The following is a 22,188-nucleotide window of genomic DNA, read 5'->3' on the forward strand; positions in this document are numbered from 1 at the left end:
TAATTAAATGACTATTATTTTGGCCCATGTATTTATCAAATTATATCCATTGACTTTCATGTACATACGTTCATAAAAATTACTGAAGACCTTACCTTTTCATATAATGGGTCCACATAGTTCTGAGTGTTGACTCGTGAGGAATATCTTTTCCTGTGTATTTTTTCAAGAAGGTCCTTAATCCTTCATTCTCCAGCTTATTCAAGGGGATGTTTGCTTTTATTAAAGTGTCACAAAGATCTTCATTGATCTCATTTTTGTTGTCCATATACTTCGAGAATGTGGAGATCAGTGGTTGCTGTAAAGTTTTTAACCATGTCTTGGTTACATTGTTCTGGTGCTGAGATGTCGTTTTATGCTGATCCAGTTGAAATTTTTCTGAACCCTGACCTAAAACGTCGGAGAAGGGAATAAATATCAGTAAGTCTGTGCAATTGTACAAAAATGAAAGAGAACAGTGTGTACCTGCGAGATAGTCCCTCAAAAAAGTGAATTAAGACTACAGATAAGTTTCTAAAAATTGAAACTTCGATCACCTCTCAGCATTTAACAATTTATTTTTATTTTCATTATTTTTTTTTTAATTTGCAAGAATGCTGAAGGTAATTCCTAAGGGTCCCTCTCCCCCCCCCCCCAAACAACAACAAAATTAAACTTATCTCTTTTTCACCTAGTTGGCAGAATATTATTTTTCAGTCCGTTGTGACAGCACAATTGCTCTTGATCCATTTCCTTAAATTATTGGTTTTTGGCCTGAGCATGTTTGTAATTTGAAGAATGTAGCAAAGATTCGATGTGAACAGCACGGAAACACACAAGAATAATTCATATTCCAAAATGCCAACAGAAACTAGTAGGGCATTGTTGGCTCACAGCAGAGATCAATTGAGCGACCTGAACACGCATGTACTGTGGGCAACAAATACCGAAGCACGTGTCTACACCGATAATCCATGTTGCATCAATGAACCATCACAAGTCTTTTGCCTCCTTAACCAAGAGACTGCCGCAGTGGAAAAACAAGACTATGTCCCTCCATAAACTATCTACGTTTACCTGAAAGGCTTTTATTCTGATGGCTCGTCCCGTATTATCTCATTTTGGAAATTTGTTGGCCTAATATTCTGTGAGGTTCTTGGGTTGTCAGGGAACAAAATGAACCTCAGTACGACCTCTAAATCCCCTCTAAGTATGACAATAATGTGCTCAGTTGACAAAAATATGCAAATATATGCATTTTAAATTTGAATTTAAAGTAGCCTAGTACCTCCATAATATCATAATTCATAAAGGTTTAACACTAGGTACAATAAAAAAATGATATTCAAAATATGCAAATATATATATATAACTGCAGTCCTGTTGTTGTTGTTGTTGTTGTTGTGGTCACCAGTCCTGAGATTGGTTTGATGCAGCTCTCTGTGCTAATCTATCCTGTGCAAGCTCCTTCATCTCCCAGTACCTACTGCAACCTACATCCTTCTGAATCTGCTTAGTGTATTCATCTCTTGGCCTCCCTCTACGATTTTTACCCTCCACACTGTCCTCCAATGATAAATTTGTGATCCCTTGATGCCTCAGGACATGTCCTACCAACCGATCCCTTCTCCTAGTCAAGTTGTGCCACAAACTTCTCTTCTCCCCAATCCTATTCAATACCTCCTCATTAGTTACGTGATCTACCCACCTAATCTTAAACATTCAGTCCTGTTACACACTGAAATTCCTGCAGAATAATATCATAGTCTGCCACTAAAGGAGACACAAGTAAATGGCACAGCCTGTTGCTGAGATGTACTGTCTGGAAATTGGTTCTTGTCAGCATTGGAAATGGTGCAGATATTTCAGGCCAGTCCAAGTCCATATTACACTTTTAGCTGTAGTTGGTCTGACATAGCTGCCACATCTCTGCAGCTGGCAAAACTTAATTACTACATGATTCCCTCTTTTATCAGTAGGCTTCAACTTTTGGTTCTCACTCCTGTGGACAAGCTCTGGCTCTGTCATGCAGGGATTTCAATATGTGCCAGGACTGCAAGTACACACACACACACACACACACACACACACACACACACACACACACACACAAAAAAAAAAAAAAAAAAAACTTTGACTACCCCTCACATCCCTTTTGGTTTCACATGTAATTTCACTTACCTGTGAATTGTGTGAGGCTTCTATTCTCTTCATAGCCTAATACATTAAATAATTATATTTATAAATGAAATTACTTCAGACGTATTCATACATTCATTAATTTATGTACAGCATGTTCCATTACATTAATGGTAATGCTACATGCATGTATTTTGATTTTGTGTGTGTGTGTGTGTGTGTGTGTGTGTGTGTGTGTGTTAAATATTGTTTGCCACAAACATAAGTGTTTCACATACTACCACTCAAATAATTTGTATATTATATTACAGCTCAGAAGACTGTTCCTTACTTGACAGAAGAAAAATTGATGGAAGTAATTAGAAAGTGTAAGGAGGCAGATTCGTACTCCTTGCTTATTAGGACTCTGGGTGAAGTATACTCCAGTATCCCATCTCTGAGTGCAAGCTTCAGGAAGGAGCATCCAGATTCTCCGATTGATGCTGTCTTAGAGAAAGCACCCAAGAACCTGAAAAATCTGAAGAAGGAAGATGTGCGTATCATGGAGGGAGACATGGACAAGGATGAGGACAGTACAGAAATGTCTTGTGATGTGGAAGGAGCTGAGTGTCAGTCAAGTGAGAGCAAGACTAAGAGTGTGAAGGATGAGGTCTGGATAGACTTTGCTTCATTGCGTCGAACTTATGAGGCGCTTTTTACACTTCCTGTATCGGCTTTTGAGAGTGCACTGGTGAATGCTCTAGTGTCATTGGCTGGTGACGTGGAACTGGATCTTATGTTCGGTGTACACTCTGATGAAATTTTACATGCCCTTGTTGTGGTATTTGAAATTCCAGAACTGGGAAAGTCAGAGTTCCTTGAGGTTAGTCTGTTTATAATTTAACACACAAATCAAAAAGAGTCAGAGAGAGAAAATATGCTATGATCATTTTAGTTTTCATGCTGAAGCTGATTATTCACAGATTTTTGAGTTTGGGATAGAATTAATGTTGTCATGATATATTGTGGCTGTCTCTTTGACTTTGGTCATATTGTGAAACCAGATGACGACTGGTAGAAATCTGTGCTTGCCGTACATGAAGAAGGCAGTGAGGGGACTTTGCAAAACATCATGTAACATGACAACATTAAGTATCTACATCTACATATATACTCCGCTAGCTACCAAGTGGTGTGTGGTGGAGGGCACAATTCGCACCAAAGTCATATCCCCCCCCTCCTCCCCTCTGTTCCACTCGCGGGTTGCACGAGGGAAAAACGACTGTCTGAACGTCTCACTATGAGCTCTAATTTCCCTTATCTTTGAATGGTGATTGCGCGATTTGAAAGTTGATGGTAATAATATATGCTCTATATCCTCGGTGAAGGTCAGATTTCGGAATTTAGTGAGCAGCCTCTTCTGTTTAGCGCGTTGTCTATCTACAAGTGTATCCCACTTCAAACTTTCTGTGAGATTCGTAATGCTCTCACAATGGCTAAATGTACCAGTCACGAATCTTGCTGCTATTCTTTGGACCTTCTCAATCTCTTGAATGAGACCCAACTGGCAAGGGTCCCCATACAGATAAACAATACTCTAAGACTGGATGAACTAACATATTGTAAGCAATTTCCTTTGTTGAAAGACTGCACTGCTTCAGGATTCTACCAATAAACCACAATCTGGAGTTCACCTTGTCTGTTACTTGTATAATCTGATCATTCCATTCGAGATCATTTTGAATAGTCACACCCAGATACCTGACGGATGTTACTGCTTCCAAATCCTGGGCATTTATTTTGTACTCGTACATTAATGGGGATTTTTGCCTTGTTATACGCATTAGGTTACACTAATACTGAGAGATAACTGCCAGTCATTACATCATGCATTTATTTTCTGAAAATCATCATTGATTTGTTCACAAATTTTGTGTGATGCTATTTTCCTCTAGACTACAGCATCATCGGCAAACAATCTAATGCCACTGTCAGTACCATCAATCAGATCGTTTATGTAAATCTTAAAGGGCAGCAGACCTATTATGCTGCCCTGGGGCACACATGAAGTTACACTTGTTTCTGTTGAATTCACCCCATTCAGGACAGACATACTGCTCTCTGTCTGTTAGAAAACTTCCTATCCAACCACATATGTCATCGGATAGACCGTAAGCGCGCACTTTTTGGAGCAAGCGACAGTGCGGAACTGATTCGAACGCCTTTCGAAAGTCGAGAAATATGGTATCAACCTGGGAGCCAGTATGTAGAGCCTGTTGTATATCATGCACAAAAAAGGGCCAGCTGTGTCTCGCATGACCGCTGTTTCCGAAAACTGTGCTGGTTTCTGCAGATGAGCTTCTAAGAGTCTAGAAAGGTCATTATGTCTGAACACAAAATATGTTCCATGATTCTACAACAAATCAAAATCAGTGAAATTGGTCGGTAATTATGTGCATCCGATTTTCTACTCAATAAAAAGAGTGCTATGACCTAGACCACCTTCCAGTAGGTGCAAACTTGAAAAACTGGGGAAATATGCAATGTTCAAGCACATCGTTTTTTTTTTAAATTTTTTTAATTGTGTGTGTGTGTGTGTGTGTGTGTGTGTGTGTGTGTGTGTGTGTGTATCACTTATTTATTTTTCGGAACTGATTCTGAATTACAGTATGGAAAGTCCTGGCAGAAAAGTAAGTAAGTTAGAATATACGATAATAACTCACTGCATAGTAGACACATGGAGTCATTAGCAGGCACATAAAGAAGATTGAAAACTTTATTAGCTTTCAGACAAATTCTATTTCCTGTTATAATACATGCTTGTGCATGAATGCGCACACACACACACACACACACACACACACACACACACACACACACACGCACACGCATGAAAGGCTGTCCAGCTGCATTGTGTTGGCTGAATATGCTTGGTATTTACATATACATCTACTCCTTGCAAACCAGCATGAGGTGCATTGCAGAGGGTACATTCCAGTCTATCAGTTATTAGGGTTTCTTAATGTTCCATTCACATATGGAGTGCAGGAAAAATTATTGTTTGAATGTCTCTGTAAGTGCAGTAATTATTCTAATCTTATTCTCATGATTCCTATGTGACCGTAACATAGGTGGTTGTAGTACATTCCTAGAGTAATCACTTAAAGCCAGTTCTTGAAACTTTGTGAATAGACTTTCTCAAGATTTTATGTCTATCTTAGAGTCTTCCAGTTCAGATTCTTCAGTACCTCTGTGACACTCTCCCATGGGTTAAACAAACCTGTGACCATTCATACTGCCCTTTTCTGTATATGTTCAATAGCTCCTATCAGCCATATCTGGTATGAGAATGGGTCGCACAAATGATATGTAAGCAGTCTCCTTTGTAGAATAACTGCACTTCACCAGTGTTCTATCAATAAACTAAAGCCTCCTCCTCCCCCCCCCCCCCCCCCCTGCAGGTACGGGGGTTAGAATAGGCTTGAGGTATTCCTGCCTCTGCCTGTCGTACGAGGTGACTAAAAGGAGTTTCACACATTTCGACTTTATGTGATGGTCCCCTGTAGGGTTTGACCTCCATTCTTCAAAATTTTCCCAAAGAGCGAGCCAATTGTGGAAGGGCACCTTACAAGGTGCATTGTGTCCATCGTGCATTGAGATCTTTAGCCCACTTTCTCATTGTCGCATTGCAGTCCTGCCCATTCTCCATCTCTTGGCCAAGAACATCTTCCTGGGTGTGTTTTCCACCATGCACTATGCAGTGTCGATTTCTGCGTCGAAGATGACTGTGGACTTCTTTGCACCTGATATCCAGCATGGTAGCCAGTCCATTGTGGTAGGGCCACCATGTACCCTGTTGGTTGTAGCCCCCTGACCACACAGAGATCACTCTGCTGATGCCTGCACCGTTAACTCCCCACGTATGCCAAGGGGTAGATGCCCATCCCCCTGGGGAATTGGGACTCACGGCAATGGCCATCCTGCCAGGAGACCTTTGCTGCGGCTGGGTGGTGCCCTTGGGGAGGCCCCTGGTCGGAGTGGGTGCCATCTGGGCTGATGACACGTGATGAAGCGTAGTCCATCATCTCTTGCTGGTGGTGAAACACCAGCAGTCTCTAAGCGATGACGAGCTCAATTCAGTGCACAGAAGTACGACCGCAAACCATTCCCCTCCCTGGCCACACCATGGGAGGAACGTCCGACTAAGGATGGCAGCAGATCTTATTTGCCTCGGTACCATGTATGTTCGAGAGCTGTTAGGGAATCTTTCATGACAATGAAGTCTCAGTTTTTTGTTGAGCATTTAGAGGACAAGTTTGGGGAAGTGTAGGGCTTGTCCAAAATGAGATCTGGGTCAGTCTTGACCAAAACAGCGTCCTCTGCCCAGTCACCGGAGTTACTCGCTTGTGACAAGGTGAGGGATGTTTCTGTAACCATCACGCCCCATAAGAACTTAAATATGGTCCATAGTATCATATTTCACACATACCTTCTTTTGCAGTCTGGCGATGAGGTGCACGCCAATTTAGAGCGGTGCGCTGTACAATTTGTCTGGTGTGTCCACCGGGGTCTGAAGGTTGCCACTGGTGCCTTCATCTTGGCCTTTGAGGGTGATACATTGCCCGAGAAGGTCAAGGTGATGGTCTACTGGTGTGATGTAAAGCCCTACATTCCTCCTCAGATACGGTGCTTTAACTGCTGGAAGTACGGCCATATGTCTTCCCGCTGTAGTTCTAGCGTCACATGCCGAGATTGCGGATGCTCATCACATCCCAGTACCCCATGTGCCCCGCCTCCCATCTGTGTCAGCTGTGGAGAGCACCATTCACCTTGCTCATCTAACTGCAGGATTCTCCAGAAAGAAAGGAAAATCGTGGAGTACAAGGCCACTGACTGACTGACTGACTGACTGACCTACACTAAGGCTACGAGAAAATTTGAACACCTGCATCCAGTGCATATGACATTGTTTTACGTCGCCGCTACAACAGTTCTGGCACCATCAGCTCCGCCAACCCAGGTCACTTCTCAGAGCCGGAAGACTACATCTGTCCCTTGATGATAGGGGGGCGGGGGGGGGGGGGGGGCATTTCCCTCCCTGTTGCTCCAGTACCATCTACTTCGGGAGCAACAAACCCCCCCCCCCCCCAAACCATGTGGGATGTCTGTCCCCACTTCTAAGCCGGTGAAGCGTAAGTCTTCTTTGGCTACTCTCGCTAGGAAGGGGTCCCTTGGGTCACTCCCTTCCCAGGTTTCTTCTAGTGGAAAAGATGACACCCGCCAGTGGCTGAAGAGTCCAAAAGCAGCTGGTTGTAGGGCTTCACGCTCATCCTCAATCCCGGGTACTGAACCAGTGAATTCCTCCCGGCCAGGGAAACCTAAGGAGCAGTGAGAGAAAACTAAAAAGTAAACCCCCTAAGACTAAGGAAATTGTGGTGGCACCCATACCACTGCTACCTACAAGCTCTGCAGCTGAGGATGGGGTGGAGATTTTGGCGTCCGCTGAGGAGGCAGTAAATATAGACTGCTTGGGCAATAAATTGGTGGCAGCAGGTGACTCTGAGGTATAAACTGCCTCATTGAACGTTCCATGCCTTCCTAGTCTCACAATCTCATCCTCCAGTGGAATTGCGGTGGATTTTTCCACTGCCTGGCTGAGCTACGGCAACTGTTAAGCTTTACACCTGCTATCTGCATTGCCCTCCAGGAAACCTGTTCCCAGCAATGTGGACCATTGCCCTCCGCGGCTATAAGGGATATTACAGGAACCGTAGCGACTATAATAAAATGTCAGGTGGAGTTTGCGTTTCTGCCCTAAACTCGGTCTGTAGTGAACTTGTGCTCCTTCAAACCCCTCTGTCAGATTAAGGACGACTCAGCAATGTATATCTTCCTCCAGATGGTGCAGTACCCCTGAATGTATTAGCTGCACTGATTGATCAAATCTCTAAACCTTTCCTACTTATGGGAGATTTTAATGCCCATAACCCCTTGTGGGGTGGTACCATGATTACTGGCCGAGGTAGATATTTCGAAACTTTACTGTCACAATTGGACCTCTGCCTCTTAAATACTGGGGCCGCCACTCATTTCAATGTGGCTCATGGTAGTTATCGGCCATTGATTTGTCAATTTGCAGTCCAGGACTTCTCCCATCTATCCACTGGAGAGCACATGACCTTTGTGGTAGTGACCACTTCCCCATCTTCCTGTCACTGCCCCAGCATCAGGTACATGGACGCCTGCCCAGATGGGCTTTGAACAAAGTGGACTGGGGAACTTTCACCTCTGTTGTTATCGCTGAATCTCCCTCACATGGTAACATCGATGTGATGGTTGAGCAGGTGACTAGCACAATTCTCTCTGCGGCAGAAAATGCGAACCCTCGCTCTTTAGGGTGCCCGAGGTGTAAGGCAGTCCCTTGGTGGTCACTGGAAGTCGCTGAAGCAATTAAGAAGTGTTGGTGAGCTGTACTGTGGCATAAGCGGCACCCTTCCCTGGAGTACCTCATAGCCTTTAAACGGCTCCATGCCCGTGTTCACTATATTATCAAACAACGGAAGAAGGAGAGTTGGGAGAGATACATCTCCACCATTGGGTGCCACATGTCACCTTCCCAAGTCTGGGCAAAGATCAAACGTCTTTTCAGGTACCAAGCTCCAACAGCTGTCACCGGTGTTACCATAAATAGCGAGTTATGTACTGACATAAAAGTGATTGCCGAGCACTTTGCTCGAGCCTCTGTGCCAGAGAATTACCCGCCAGCCTTTCACACACTCAAACAGTGGCTGGAAGGGAACATCCTCTCATTCATTACACGCTGCAGTGAATCCTGTAACGCCATATTTACAGAGTGGGAATTCCTCAGTGTCCTTGCACATTGCCCTGACACAGCTCCTGGTCCTGATCGCATACACAGCCAGATGAGTAAACATCTCTCATCTGACTACAAGCAACACCTTCTCATCATCTTGAACTGGCTCTGGTGCGATGGCATCTTTCCATCGCAATGGCGGGAGAGCACCTTCATTCCGGTGCTGAAACACGGTAGAAACGCGCTTGATGTGCATAGCTATCGGCCCGTCAGCCTCACCAATGTTCTTTGTAAGCTGCTGGAACGTATGGGATGTAGGCACTTGGGTTGGGTCTTGGAGTCACGTGGCTTGCTGGCTCCACGTCAGGGAGGCTTCCACCAGGATCGCTCTACCACTGATAATCTTGTGTCCATCGAGTCTGCCATCCGACTGGCCTTTTCCAGGCGGCAACACCTGATTGCCATCTTTCTTGACTTACATAAAGCATACGGCACAACTTGGCGTCATCATATCCTTGCCACATTGTGTGAGTGGGGTCTCCTTGGACCACTCCCGATTTTTATCCAAAACTTACTGTTGCTCCATACCTTCCGTGTCCAAGTTGGTGACTCCCATAGTTCCATCCATATCCAGGAGAATGGAATCCCACAGGGCTCTGTATTGAGTGTGTCTCTATTTTTAGTGGCCATTAATGATCTAGTAGTAGCTGTCGGGCCCTCCATCTCACCTTCTCTGTATGCAGACGACTTCTGCATTTCATAGTGCTGCTCCAGTACTGATGTTGCTGAGTGGTGCCTCTAGGAAACCATCCACAAGGCGCAGTCATGGGCTCTGACCCACAGGTTCTAGTTTTCAGCCACAAAGTCGTGTGTCATGCACTTCTGTTGGCGGCGTACCGTTCATCCGGAATGCGCAGTTTACCTTAATGACGATCCACTCACTGTAGTGGAGACATATCAGTTCCTAGGACTGGTTTTCGACACTTGAGTGACTTAGCTCCCCCATCTTCGTCAGCTTAAGCAGAAGTGCTGGCAGCACCTCAATGCCCTCCATTGCCTGAGCAACACCAATTGGGGTGCAGATTGCTGTATGCTGCTGCAACTCTACAGAGCCCTTGTCCAGTCCCGAATTGACTATGGGAGTGTGGTTTACGGTTTGCCAGTGCCTTCAGCATTGCAATTACTCGACCCTGTGCACCACTGTGGGGTTCGATTAGCGACATGAGCTTTTAGGATGAGTCCGGTGACCAGCGTACTGGTCGAGGCTGGTCTCCCTCCACTGCATATCAGATGTGTGCAACTGCTTACCAGTTGTGCAGCACACATTCATGGTTTCCCTGAGCATCCGAATTACCGTCTCTTTTTCCCGCCCATGGCAGTCCATCTCCCACATCAGTGGCCCAGATCGGGGCTAACAATTGCGGTTCGCGTGCGGCCCCTTCTCTTGAGGTCCGTTCATGTACGACTCCATGGAGTACACCTCGGCTGCAGTTTCGTCTGGACCTTTTGCATGGCCCTAAGGACTCGTTAACCCGCAGCTCTCCGCTGTCACTCTCTCTCGATTCCTGACATGTTCCAGGGCTCTGAAGTGGTTTACACCGACTGCTCAATTGCTGATGGTCACATAGGCTTCACATACGTTCATGGTGGACATATTGAGCAGCACTCCTTGTCTGTTGGCTGCAGTGTCTTCACTGCAGAGCTGGCGGCCATATCTCGTGCTCTTGAGTACATCCACTCGTGCCTTGGTGAGTCATTTCTCCTGTGTACTGGCTCATTGAGCAGCCTACAAGCTATTGACCAATGCTATCCTCGCCACCCTCTGGTAGCGTCCATTCAGGAGTACATCTATGCCCTGGAATAGTCCCGCCGTTCCGTGGTGTTTGTGTGGATCCCAGGACACTTCAGAATCCCCGGCAACGAATTTTCCGACAGGCTGGCCAAACAGGCGACGCGGTAACCGCTTCCGGAGATAGGCATCTCCGAAGCTGACCTGCATTCTGTCTTACCCCTCAGGGTTTTCCAGCTTTGGGAGACGTAATGGCATAACAGCACACACAACAAACTGCATGTCATTAAGGAGACTATGAATGTGTGGAAGTCTTCCACTCAGGCCTCTCGCAGGGAATCTGTTGTCCTCTGCCAGCTCTGCATTGGCCATATGTGGCTAACGCATGGTTACCTACTCTGTTGCAAGGACCCACCTGTGTCGCTGTGGCTCCCAAATGAGTCATCCACCTCTTGCTGGACTGCCCACTTTCAGCCTCTCTGCGGCAGACTTTTAACTTTACCAGCACCCTGCCTTCGGTGTTGACAATGCCTCCTCAGCAGCTTTAGTTTTACGTTTTATCCTTGAGAATGGGTTTTATACTTCCATGTAGGTTTCAGCGCATGTCCTTAGTCCCTCTGTGTCATCCACCCTTGCAGAGTGGTTGGCTTTCCCTTTTTATTCTCGTGGTTGGCCAGCCACTGTAATCTGCTTGCATGTTTTGCTCTGTTCTGTTGCTAGCGTCTCTCTGTTTTCTTGTCCTCTTTTGTTCCTTTTAGTGTTTGTTACCTTCCCTTTGTCTTTTAGGCTTTCCCTTTCTTTCCGTTTTGTGTTATATGTTTCGTCTGTTTTATTCTCACACTTGTGGCATTGTTTTATTAGGACAAGGGACTGATGACCTCGTTGTTTGGTCCCTTCTCCCACCTTTAAACCAATGAACCAAACAAAGTCTACCACCTGCTTTACCCATGGCTGAACCGATGTGATCATTCCATTTCATATCCTTGCAAAGTGTTAGACCCAGTTACTGGTATTTACAATTTCCTGCCTTGTATCTGTTACTGATTTTGCACTAGAATGTAAAACTCCATTCTGAACCTTAGTCTGTATGAAAATTTACCTGTAGTATTCTGATTGTGAATTGCAGAGTTGATTATAAATTTACTCCTGTTTTACCCACAGATCACAAATACCACTAGGGAGTGAATATATACACTTGTTTGGAAAAAGTGAAATGCCAAGACTGGGAGATTTGTTCTCAGTGCAGTCATGCCACTGATTAGGGACAAACACTACACAAATGGTTAGCATTACAGACTTATACATGCACTGTGAGTGTGGAAATTCAGTACTGAGTAGCACCACCACATACTGCAATTACAGCTGCTAGACAGCATGGCATGGAATAAATGGCACCTGAATATGCCACTGAAGAATATTCTGCCATGCTGTTGGAAGACGTGTCCACAAAGAATCAGTTGTTGCTGCAGGAGGACCTGAACATACAAGTTGCCGACCAGCCAAATTCCAGGTCGTTCGATGGGCGACACACAAGGCAAAAAGGCACACCAGGGAAGCAGTAGTACCCATTGAAGGAGGCTTGCACATTCCTTGCTACATTGGATCGGTGTTGTTCTGCTGAAATATACCAAGTAGAATGTTCTGCAGTAGGGACAACTCCTTGGGCTGTACAACCTCCCTAATGTAGCGGTAGCTGTTCAGGTTACCCCTGAGACATAAGATGCAAGACTCTGTGTTACAGGCGGTGATGCTACAAACCTTCAACTCGGCATTTGTACTCTATGCCAGTGAACAATAAAGTCTGCCCTATTTTGTTCACAGTGGCAGCATTGAAGTCGTATTCAGACATCACTGTAGGGCAGGTTGAAGAAGCAGGTCTTGTCCGAAAACACTACATTTTGCCAGTCAGCATGCCAGTGTCTGTGTTCATGTGCCCATATCAGTCTGCAGTGTTGGTAGGATCTAGTCAGTGGAAGTCAACACAAATGTATGCGTGCCACCAGTCCAGCCCACAAAAGATGGTATCTGTCTACTCAGACTTGTCCACACATGTTGCGGTGCTCCAATGTTATGTCAACACTGTGAATGAAGGTGTTCTGTCTGTTATGACCAACCAAACAAGATGGCTGTTATCTCATGCTGTGGTCACATTGTGTTGGCCAGTACCCTGTCATTACTGTGTATGACCCTCTTCTCTCCATTGGTTCCATGTCGGGCATTCTGTGTAAGCAGAAGTCCTGTGGGAGTTTGCTGATGATGCTGTGGTATATGGGAAGGTGTCATCTTTGAGTGACTGTAGAAGAATATAAGATGACTTAGACAAAATTTCTAGTTGATGTGACAAACTGCAGCTAACTCTAAATGTATAAAAATGTTAGTTAATGCAGAGCTGTGGAGATCAAGGCACTACAGTCTGGAACCGCGTGACCGCTACGGTCGCAGGTTCGAATCCTGCATTGGGCACGGATGTGTGTGATGTCCTTAGGTTAGTTAGATTTAAGTAGTTCTAAGTTCTAGGGGACTGATGACCACAGCAGTTTAAGTCCCATAGTGCTCAGAGCCATTTGAACTATTTTTAGTTAATGTAGATGAGTAGTAAAAACAAACCCATAATGTTAGAGGTTTTGTATGTCCATTCTTCTGATTGAAGGTTTGAGACTTGTGTAATAAAGTGGAACACATAGTCGTCCTTATTTATTATGTGGCTGCCAGCTCGTTCGTTTCAGTACATCGTCTTCAGGCCTCAACTAAAGCTGAGAGGGTTAACTCTAATTAAATAAACAATTCCATCAGTGTTTATAGACATTTGTAACATTCATCTCAGGATCACCACAAACCAGATAAAGTTCACGCCAGCCTTTCGCAAACAGGTTGCTGCTCTAGGATGTCCCAATGGCACCCTTTTACCTGACTTGCCTAAAAACAGCTGGACGTAGCATACACCCATGTCAGTCTAGAAAACTAAAGTCAGGCATTTCTTGACCCGTTCCGTTTGGCAGAGATACGGCTCTGCCGTTGGTATTCACACACACATTTTCCCATCTTCAGTCTCTCCCATCCCACTTGGCGGTGGCGGCAGTGGCAGCGGCGGTGGTGGATGGTGTAACACTGAACGGTGCCAGTGGGAAGAGGAAGAGCCCATGATCGGAATAGATGGCAGCAGGGTGGACTTTCCCTCGTGAAATGTTTTAAATTACACCAGTATAGTGGCCTTTCTAATCCAGCTGTCTCTTCAGACAGGAATCAGAACTCCAATGTGGACAGCTAGAACCATACTTCTTTCCATAAGCTGGCTACCCCTTGGGAAGAGGGACAAGCCAGACATCTAGGAGTGACACAAGTTATACAATACTTTGTATGTAACCTGACTGATGGGGAATTGTTTCATTGCGACAAAGCCATTGTTGTTTGTGGAAGAGAAGTTGAGCGATTAGGAAAAATTTGCAGTGGATTGCAATAGATTAAAACCTCTTCTGCTGCACAGTCTACAGCTCTTCACACATGTGACCTACCAGTGGCCATTTCCACACACAAGACTTTGAATACAATAAAAGAAATCAGCTTCCACTGAGACTTTATGTTCCAAACTGATGAGCAGCTAAGAGCCAATCTTGAGTTTCAGGCATACATTGTGTCAGATGCACCTGAAAAGGTCCCAGTGGTAATATAATAGATACAGACACCTTTATCATAACCTTTGAGAGGATGTAGAAGTGTAGCATGAAACTTTACGTCCCAGCACCTATGAGGTGCTTTCGATGCTTGGGCATTGGTCATATATTGTCCCGCTGCACAACAGACCCAAAATTTAATAACTTTGGACAATGACTCCATGAAGGTAGCCATAGAGTGTGTGTTTGTGTGTGTGTGTGTGTGTCAGTTGCACTCACCACCACTCTCCACATTCACTACTTTGTTAGCCTTCAAGAAAGAAAAGAAAATACAGGAATATAAATCTAGTGCCCACTTGACATATAATGAAGCACGTAAAATTATGATTGTATGAATGACTAAATCTCTTGATACAGTGTTCAATTTCTTTGAAATCACTCGCCCCCCCCCCCCCCCCCACACACACACACACACACCACCTCTTTTGTGGTTCCTATGGTATTGTCTTCAGTTCAGGAACGCAGCCAAAGGAGCAGCTTCCTCCTCGGATGTCTATGGTGACAGGGCTCCCTCTCGAGACCGTTCTTCCCAGAAAACGACAGATCAAAGGCCCAACAGCAGCTGATGACTGGCTGTGGGCCTATGGTCCCAGAGCTGCCCGCTCTTCCTCCATAGGCGCTCACAAAAATCCCAGCTACCAAATGCTGTGGAGGAGGAGAATTAGGACAAGGCTACTGTGGTGACCTTGGTGTTGCCAGATCCCCCTGTGCCATTGGATTCTGAACCAGTGCTCATTGATATGGTTCACTGCCATCAGTGACAGCCATGATCAGTCCTGAAACTTCCTGGTAGATTAAAACTGTGTGCCGGACCGAGACTCAAACGTGGGACCTTTGCCTTTCGCGGGCAAGTGCTCTACCGGCTGAGCTACCCAAGCACGACTCACGCCCCGTCCTCACAGCTTTAATTCCGTCAGTACATCGTCTCCTACCTTCCAAACTTCACAGAAGCTCTCCTGCGAACCACTTGCCCGCGAAAGGCCAAGGTCCCGAGTTCGAGTCTCGGTCCGGCACACAGTTTTAATCTGCCAGGAAGTTTCATATCAGCGCACACTCCACTGTAGAGTGAAAATTTCATTCTAGAAACACCCACCAGGCTGTGGTTAAGCCATGTCTCCGCAATACCCTTTCTTCCAGGAGTGCTAGTTCTGCAAGGTTCGCAGGAGAGCTTCTGTGAAGTTTGGAAGGTAGGAGATGAGGTACTGGTGCAATTAAAGCTGTGAGGACAGCACGTGAGTCGTGCTTGGGTATCTCAGTCGGTAGGGCACTTGCCCACGAAAGGCAAAGGTACCGAGTTCGAGTCTCGGTCCGGCACACAGTTTTAATCTGCCAGGAAGTTTCATATCAGTGCACACTCCGCTGTAGAGTGAAATTTTCATTCTATGATCAGTCCTCCTGGCCCCTTCCTACCTAACCTCTACATCCATAATCTGATCATTCAGTGGAATTGTAATGGATATTACCATCACCTGCCTGAACAACACCACTTTATTTCCTCCTCTTCTGCAATGTGTATTTCTCTACAAAAACACACTTACCTGATGACTATCCACAGCATTCCGTGATTATTGTGAATTCTGTCAGAACTGTGCTGGCCCAGAGGGCATATTACTTGGGGATTTCACTGCACACCACACTGCGGGAGAGTACCACTTTGTCTGGCAGGAGCCTTCTGCTTGACCAGCTTCCTATCGACCGTGATCTGTACCTCCTCAGTGCCACCCGTGGCACCTTCTCAGGTATCGATTTCATGATCTTTTCCACTCGTCTTATGGTTTCACTGCATATGTCATCTTTGAGACAAGGATCACTTACTGGTGATCCCTCATTTTCTTGCCACTGTATGAAAGTCCAGTTGCTACATAGGATGCTTCAAAGAGACAACTGGTAGTTATATGCCTCTTTTGTCAACTTGCCCCTTCTGTCTGATTCCATCTATGAGGTTGTGTGAGACTTCTACAATGCCATACCACCCGTGCCACCGGGGCTGCTATTCCCCTTTGCCCCTTTGCACAGGCCCCTTCCACAACTGGCTGGTGCCATGGTGGATGAAAGACATTGCAGTAGCTGATTAGAATCACTGAAGAACCCTTTAGTGTTTCAAGTGACAATGTTCACAGACCAACCGCATCACTTTCAAGTGATTTTGTACCAATGCTCATTGTTTAATTAATTGCTGTAAGATGGAATGCTGGGAACATGAAGTCTCCTCCCTGGGAATGTTTACCTCTTCATCCCAGGTGTAGGCCAAGTTCTATAGTCTTCTGGACCACAAACAATCAACAACTTTCCCAGGTCTTGTCCTTCAAGATGGCCTTTTTATCAATGTGTCAGTTCTTGCTGAATGCCTTATAACACACTGTGACAGAATCTTCATCCTGTTGTTCTCCATCTGTCTTTCTGCTATTGAAATAACAAGTTGAGAATGTTCCCTAATATAATAAGCCATCCCCACATTGTAATTATGGAGCCTTACACACAGTAGCCCTTGTTCTGGTGGAATGTCAACTTTTTCTGGGCCTCCATGCTAAGCAAGGCCTCAAAGAGTCCTCATCTCAAACACTGGAAAATGATTCACGAACGATTGAAATGGGAAATTGTTCTCCATTTTCTCCATGAAAGTGGTTTTTATTTTTCAATAGGTTTTGTGCTACCTTCAGGGTAGGGACACTGCCTGCTGGGTCTGAGGGATGTGTGATCCTGTCTCCCTGACCACCTCACTCTTTTCTCCGTCTCTTAATTATCTTGTAATTGCTTTTAGATGTGGTTTGTCTCCTTTATTGCCACACCGCTTTTTCTGTTTTACAGGTAGCACTCTGTTGGATAGTGGGTGTTCTTTAATGCCTTGATTACACTGGAGCAGGGGCCAAACGGCTATAGTTGGTCTGATCTCCTATTGTATGTAGAGTCCAGGGGGGCACTCACGTCCTGCTTAACTATTTCTTTCCTCCTCTTTATATGGTCGATGGTCCAACTGATTCCCATTACATCATTATTACTGTTCTAAATATGTCAATTGACATTATTTGCTCTGTAAGTATCGTCACCCTTAATCAGTTGGCGGAGGTCAGACGTGAGGTAAGATTTTATTTCACTGTTGGATGAGCCCTAGGAGTCCCCTCGTCTACTCTGACCTACGTACAAGCCCAATCCATACTTATCTCCATAAATTCTTTCTCAGCTCTGGCGTCATTGCCCTCAAGGCCTCAATGTTACCAATCCTATGTACCTTCATCATACTTCACAGATGTCACTAATTCTGGATGAACTATCCCAGATCATGGAATTGATGACATTGCTGTTTAGTTGTTTAGACCCTTTACCCCCCCCCCCCCCCCCCCCCCGAGCAAGAAACCATCATAATGTTTGTGGCAACAAATCTGCAGATTGGTGTAACTGTTCAAGTAAACATTTGACCCACATAATGCCCGATATACCCTTGATATTCAAATGAGGGTGTACTCTTCCTACCAACTAAAGCACATTCCACCTCTGCTTATGTTTCCACAGCTTCATAATTCAGAGGGAATGCCATCAGATGGGAAATGGAGAGCCCACTGACATTATAATGGTTGACTACTCAGCCCGTCTGTTATTCCTCGCGTTCCTACAGTTTGGCTGATTGTGCCCAAACACGCCATTCATTCAACATGGTTGTTGGTGACACTCTCTCTGCCTTTGTACCTGAACATCCACATCTATTACGTTTTATGTCTGTAGAGAAAACATATCCTTTTTCTTGTGCTCTTGTTGCAGTATCTCTCCTCAAGCTCTGTATCTATCCTAATGGGGACCCTTTTCAGGTTTCATGCCCATACCCGCCTTGTTATATCAGGTGGCAGCCCCAATTGGAAAGGCACATAGCACCCAGTGCTCCTCCTCTTGGGGAATAATTTTTGTCATTTTGTCATTCTCCATTAGCTCATACATAGTTGCACTGGCCTTTCTGATTCTAATTTACAAAACTCTACTGTCTCATTATCCCTCTGTGAAACTTCGCTCAGGTGCTCCCAAAAGAATCTTGTGCTATTCTGTTTCTTACAGCACTGTCAAAGACCTTTCCTTAGCTTCTTGAATTAAAGTGCATTTCTCAACCCATCATGGTACCTAACAAATACTTTTGCTTTCCCCGTCAAACGTAGCTGAGTCATTTGTAATAATTGCCCACCCATCCAGTACTCCAGCCTCCAGTCTAGCAGCTGCCATCAAGCCATCTGTATATGATCACACACTAGGGAGCACTATTTGCAGCCAGTGAGGTGCATACAGTGCAACATATTAGATCACAATGCACTGTGTACCTAGTCATTACCAGTGAAGTTTTACGCAGGCCATCACTATGGCTGTAGTGTCAGGCAGTGTACAACTCTGCTGTAGCAAAGTCCTCCAGGATGTTTGCTGAAGACAGTGGGTGTGAAGGCACTGATGCAAGTTAGCTGCCTGTGGCCACGGGCAGCGTTTGGTGATGCTAGCGACTGTAGAGAACTGCCACTCAGATACACGTGCTGGTGCTTGCATGCCATATGGATGCTGCTTCATAGCTCAGGGCAGGGCACATGGAATGTGTGGAACCATGCTGTGGACCATGTGGAGGAAGACAGCCCTCAACAGTAGTGTCTGTTCTTGCAAGCAGAGGCAGACAGCAACAGTATGCTCACACAGGTGAAGGTGGTTGGGTGGCTGCACTGCTCTGGTCTTTAATGACTGCTCCTCAGGGCAGAAGGCCAGCAGTGCATGGAAGTAGACCTGGGAGATGGTGTTCTGGGTGGAAGGTGTTACGTCCACAGCATCAGAGTCTGAGTCAGCAGTAGGCCTACTGATAGTGGAGGCCAAGTCTTCTGGTGGCAGCTTGTAGAACCATGTTGCATCACATACCAGTGTAGACCTCTCCTTGTAGGTGGTAGCTGTTAAACACTGTTTTGTGATGGATGTATGCAGTCTGACATAACAGTGTGTGATCAGTCTGGACTCACCGACCCTCATGGCCTTTTGCTATAGCCATGGTAATGTCACTATATTAGTCAGCTGCGCCAAAAAAATAGCTGTGTTGCTACATCTTGTACCATTCATTGCCATATGCCCAACTGCTCCTACACTTCTTTCTCTTTGTTTTCCCAAATCATGTATAACCTTCACCAATTCTGGTTCCTCTTCGGTAATTCTTATCCATCACAACAATGAAGATCAGTGGTGAAAATACACTTGCATGCATCAAGCCATTCATTCATTTCATCCAATCTGATCTGTCCTTCGCCCTCTGACATACAGCTCACATTCTATTTGTATATTTCTCCTATCCTCCTCATAGTCTGCAATTCTCCTCCTCTGTTCTCCATGGACTTCCATTCCTTTTTCTCTACATTAGAATAATATGCTTTTTCACTGTCCACCAAGGCTATAAGTTGATCTACTCAGTATTTATAGTGGTGTTGGTGTATCCATCATACAGTGAAATTTATATCTCCTGTGGACCTTCCTACTCTGAACACATGTTCTTCTGTCAGCTTTCCATCTGTTTTTTTGTCAGATTTTTTGTTTTCAAAATTCTCAAAGATCTTTGCACAGTGGTTCATTAATATGATTCCCTGATAGTTTTAATGCTCTTTTCTACATTTTGTAATATTTTTCTTGAAGTTTGAGACAATTATTGTCTTCTTGCAGTCTTCTGGGTTATCCTCTCTTTTCACACAATTTTCATCAGTCAATATATACGTTGTATCCCAACATCTGCTGCTCACACCACCTATACACACAGCTCATCCAAGTGTAGTACTTTGCCTCCTCTCATAGATCGCAGTGCTTCTTCCTGTCAAGTCCTTTTTTGTTTGAATTTCTTTCGTCTCCTGCCTCGATTTCTTCCCCGTTACCCAGGTCTCCATTTTGGTTCCGGAGTTCTTCAAAATACTCCCTACCTATGATCTTAAGTTCCTCCTTATTTTTTATCTCTTGGGCACTTTTATTCACCATTTGAATATAGTCAGTCATATTATTGCATCTTTTACTTTTAACCATTCCATACAAGACCTTTGATGAATCTTTACTGTCCTTTTTGCCACCATTGCAATCCACTCTTCCATCCATCCATCTTCTTCTCTCCTTTGCTGCCACTCTTTTTGTGTTAGTTTCTTTTATGGTACTCTTTTCTCTCAACTGTTGACTGTTCTGTTCTGGATCCATACCCTAAGAGATCCATACTTCTGCACCCTCTTTCCATTTCTTCATTACACCATGGTGTTTCCTTCTCTTTTTGTTGCTTGTCCATCCACATATGCTTCCGGTGCACTTAGTCCATCTTAAGTCTGCTTCACACCTGTGTCACAGTTTTTGGTTCATCTATTGGGAGATTTTCCTTCGCTGTTGTGAAATACTCTACCCTGCTTTCTTCTTCTTTCAGCTTCCATATGCTTATGCGTCTATCCTGGTTTTCTGTTGGAAGGTGAAAGACTATTGGATTTCCACTGAAGGAATAGTTTGTTGAACACGACTTCCTGGTTCAAGAAAATGGAGAGCCCTAAGATTGCCTGCTACAGTATTGACTTTAATATAAAGTCGATAGTTGACTATATCCTCTGCAGTAGTGAAATGTGTAGGAACATTATGGATATCAAGGTAGTACCATAAGAGTTCTTGGGTTATGACCATTGACTATGAGCAACATAGCTGAGAGACACTAAGGATAAAAAAGAGACAGGAAACGTACAGTAATGTGGTGCTAACAAGTATGTGTGCATTTATTCAATTTCTGTGATGCCAGGTGATCTGTTATGCTTAGTACATCTGTAGGAATACCCTTAGATTTGTCAGTTTGCTGTAATGATGTGAGGAGCTTATCTTTCTTATTTTATGAGCTTCTTGCGTGTTTATTTAAAAATCCAAATGTATTGTACTTTCGAAGACGCCATGTTTTGTTTCTTCATTGAGTGTCATAACTGTGTATAGTTATTGGGGAGTTTGGTCTTTTGATAACATTTACAGTAAAATGGCGTAGTGAAAATAATGTAAATCATAGGGATTGGACTGATAAAGACTCTGGTTACGCAGAATGCTTTTGCAGGCACAGACATTTTATAGTTTTTCAGTGTTTCTTGTACCAAACATAAATTGTTTAACAGAGGAAGAGGGATAATACTGATCAATTTAAAGTAAAACTAAAAGCAGTTTTGATTGATAATCTGAATATTTACCCTTAGGTGTGGACATCAGTATACGTAAGTGTGTGTGTGTGTGTGTGTGTGTGTGTGTGTGTGTGTGTGTGTGTGTGTGCCATAAAGAAGTTACAAGTGCAGTGGAAGAAAACTTATACTATAACAGTGCTAAGAGCAGAAATAAAATTCTGTCTTTGGATGCAAGAAAGTGTAATCTTGATGACATATTTAGTTAACTAGATAGATGGCACTCACCCACTCAAAAGCTTTGAAATTTCAACACAAATAGGAATTGGCATCAGTTAAAAAAATGAAAAATAAATAAATCTGTATGAGCATTATACCTGTACCTGGTTGAATGCTCCACAGTTTCTACAGTTTTGAACTAAGAAGTCAATAAACAGATTGTAACAGGAAAAGGTCTCTCTTTTCTCAGGAAAAGTATTAATGTTGATGTAACTATCATGTAACTTGTATCTGTATGGCTGAAGGTGTGAGAGGATAATCTGTGCTGTACTTCAAAAGCAGACAAAGCAACTGTATAAATATTTGACTGTTGTGAATGTTCATCACAGCGTCATGCCTCTGTGATGTGGTTTGAATGAGATAATAGATTCTGCACCACTATTCATGAAGAGCATTTCGCAGCTTAGGAACAGTCATGGGATGTAC

At 44.3% G+C, this 22,188-nt stretch overlaps 1 protein-coding gene across 3 annotated transcripts in view; it reads left to right on the forward strand.

The window, feature by feature from the left end:
- LOC126282147 (ubiquitin-protein ligase E3A) overlaps nt 1-22,188 on the forward strand; it is a 126,420-nt gene that overhangs the window by 20,258 nt on the left and 83,974 nt on the right. For all 3 annotated transcript variants that reach the window (XM_049981649.1, XM_049981650.1, XM_049981651.1), the window contains exon 4: nt 2,430-2,980. In XM_049981649.1, the coding sequence (XP_049837606.1) occupies nt 2,430-2,980 (551 nt within the window). The remainder of the gene's footprint in view (nt 1-2,429; nt 2,981-22,188) is intronic.

This window comes from Schistocerca gregaria, chromosome 7 (assembly GCF_023897955.1).
Source record: "Schistocerca gregaria isolate iqSchGreg1 chromosome 7, iqSchGreg1.2, whole genome shotgun sequence".
Taxonomy (NCBI): Eukaryota; Metazoa; Arthropoda; class Insecta; order Orthoptera; family Acrididae; genus Schistocerca; species Schistocerca gregaria.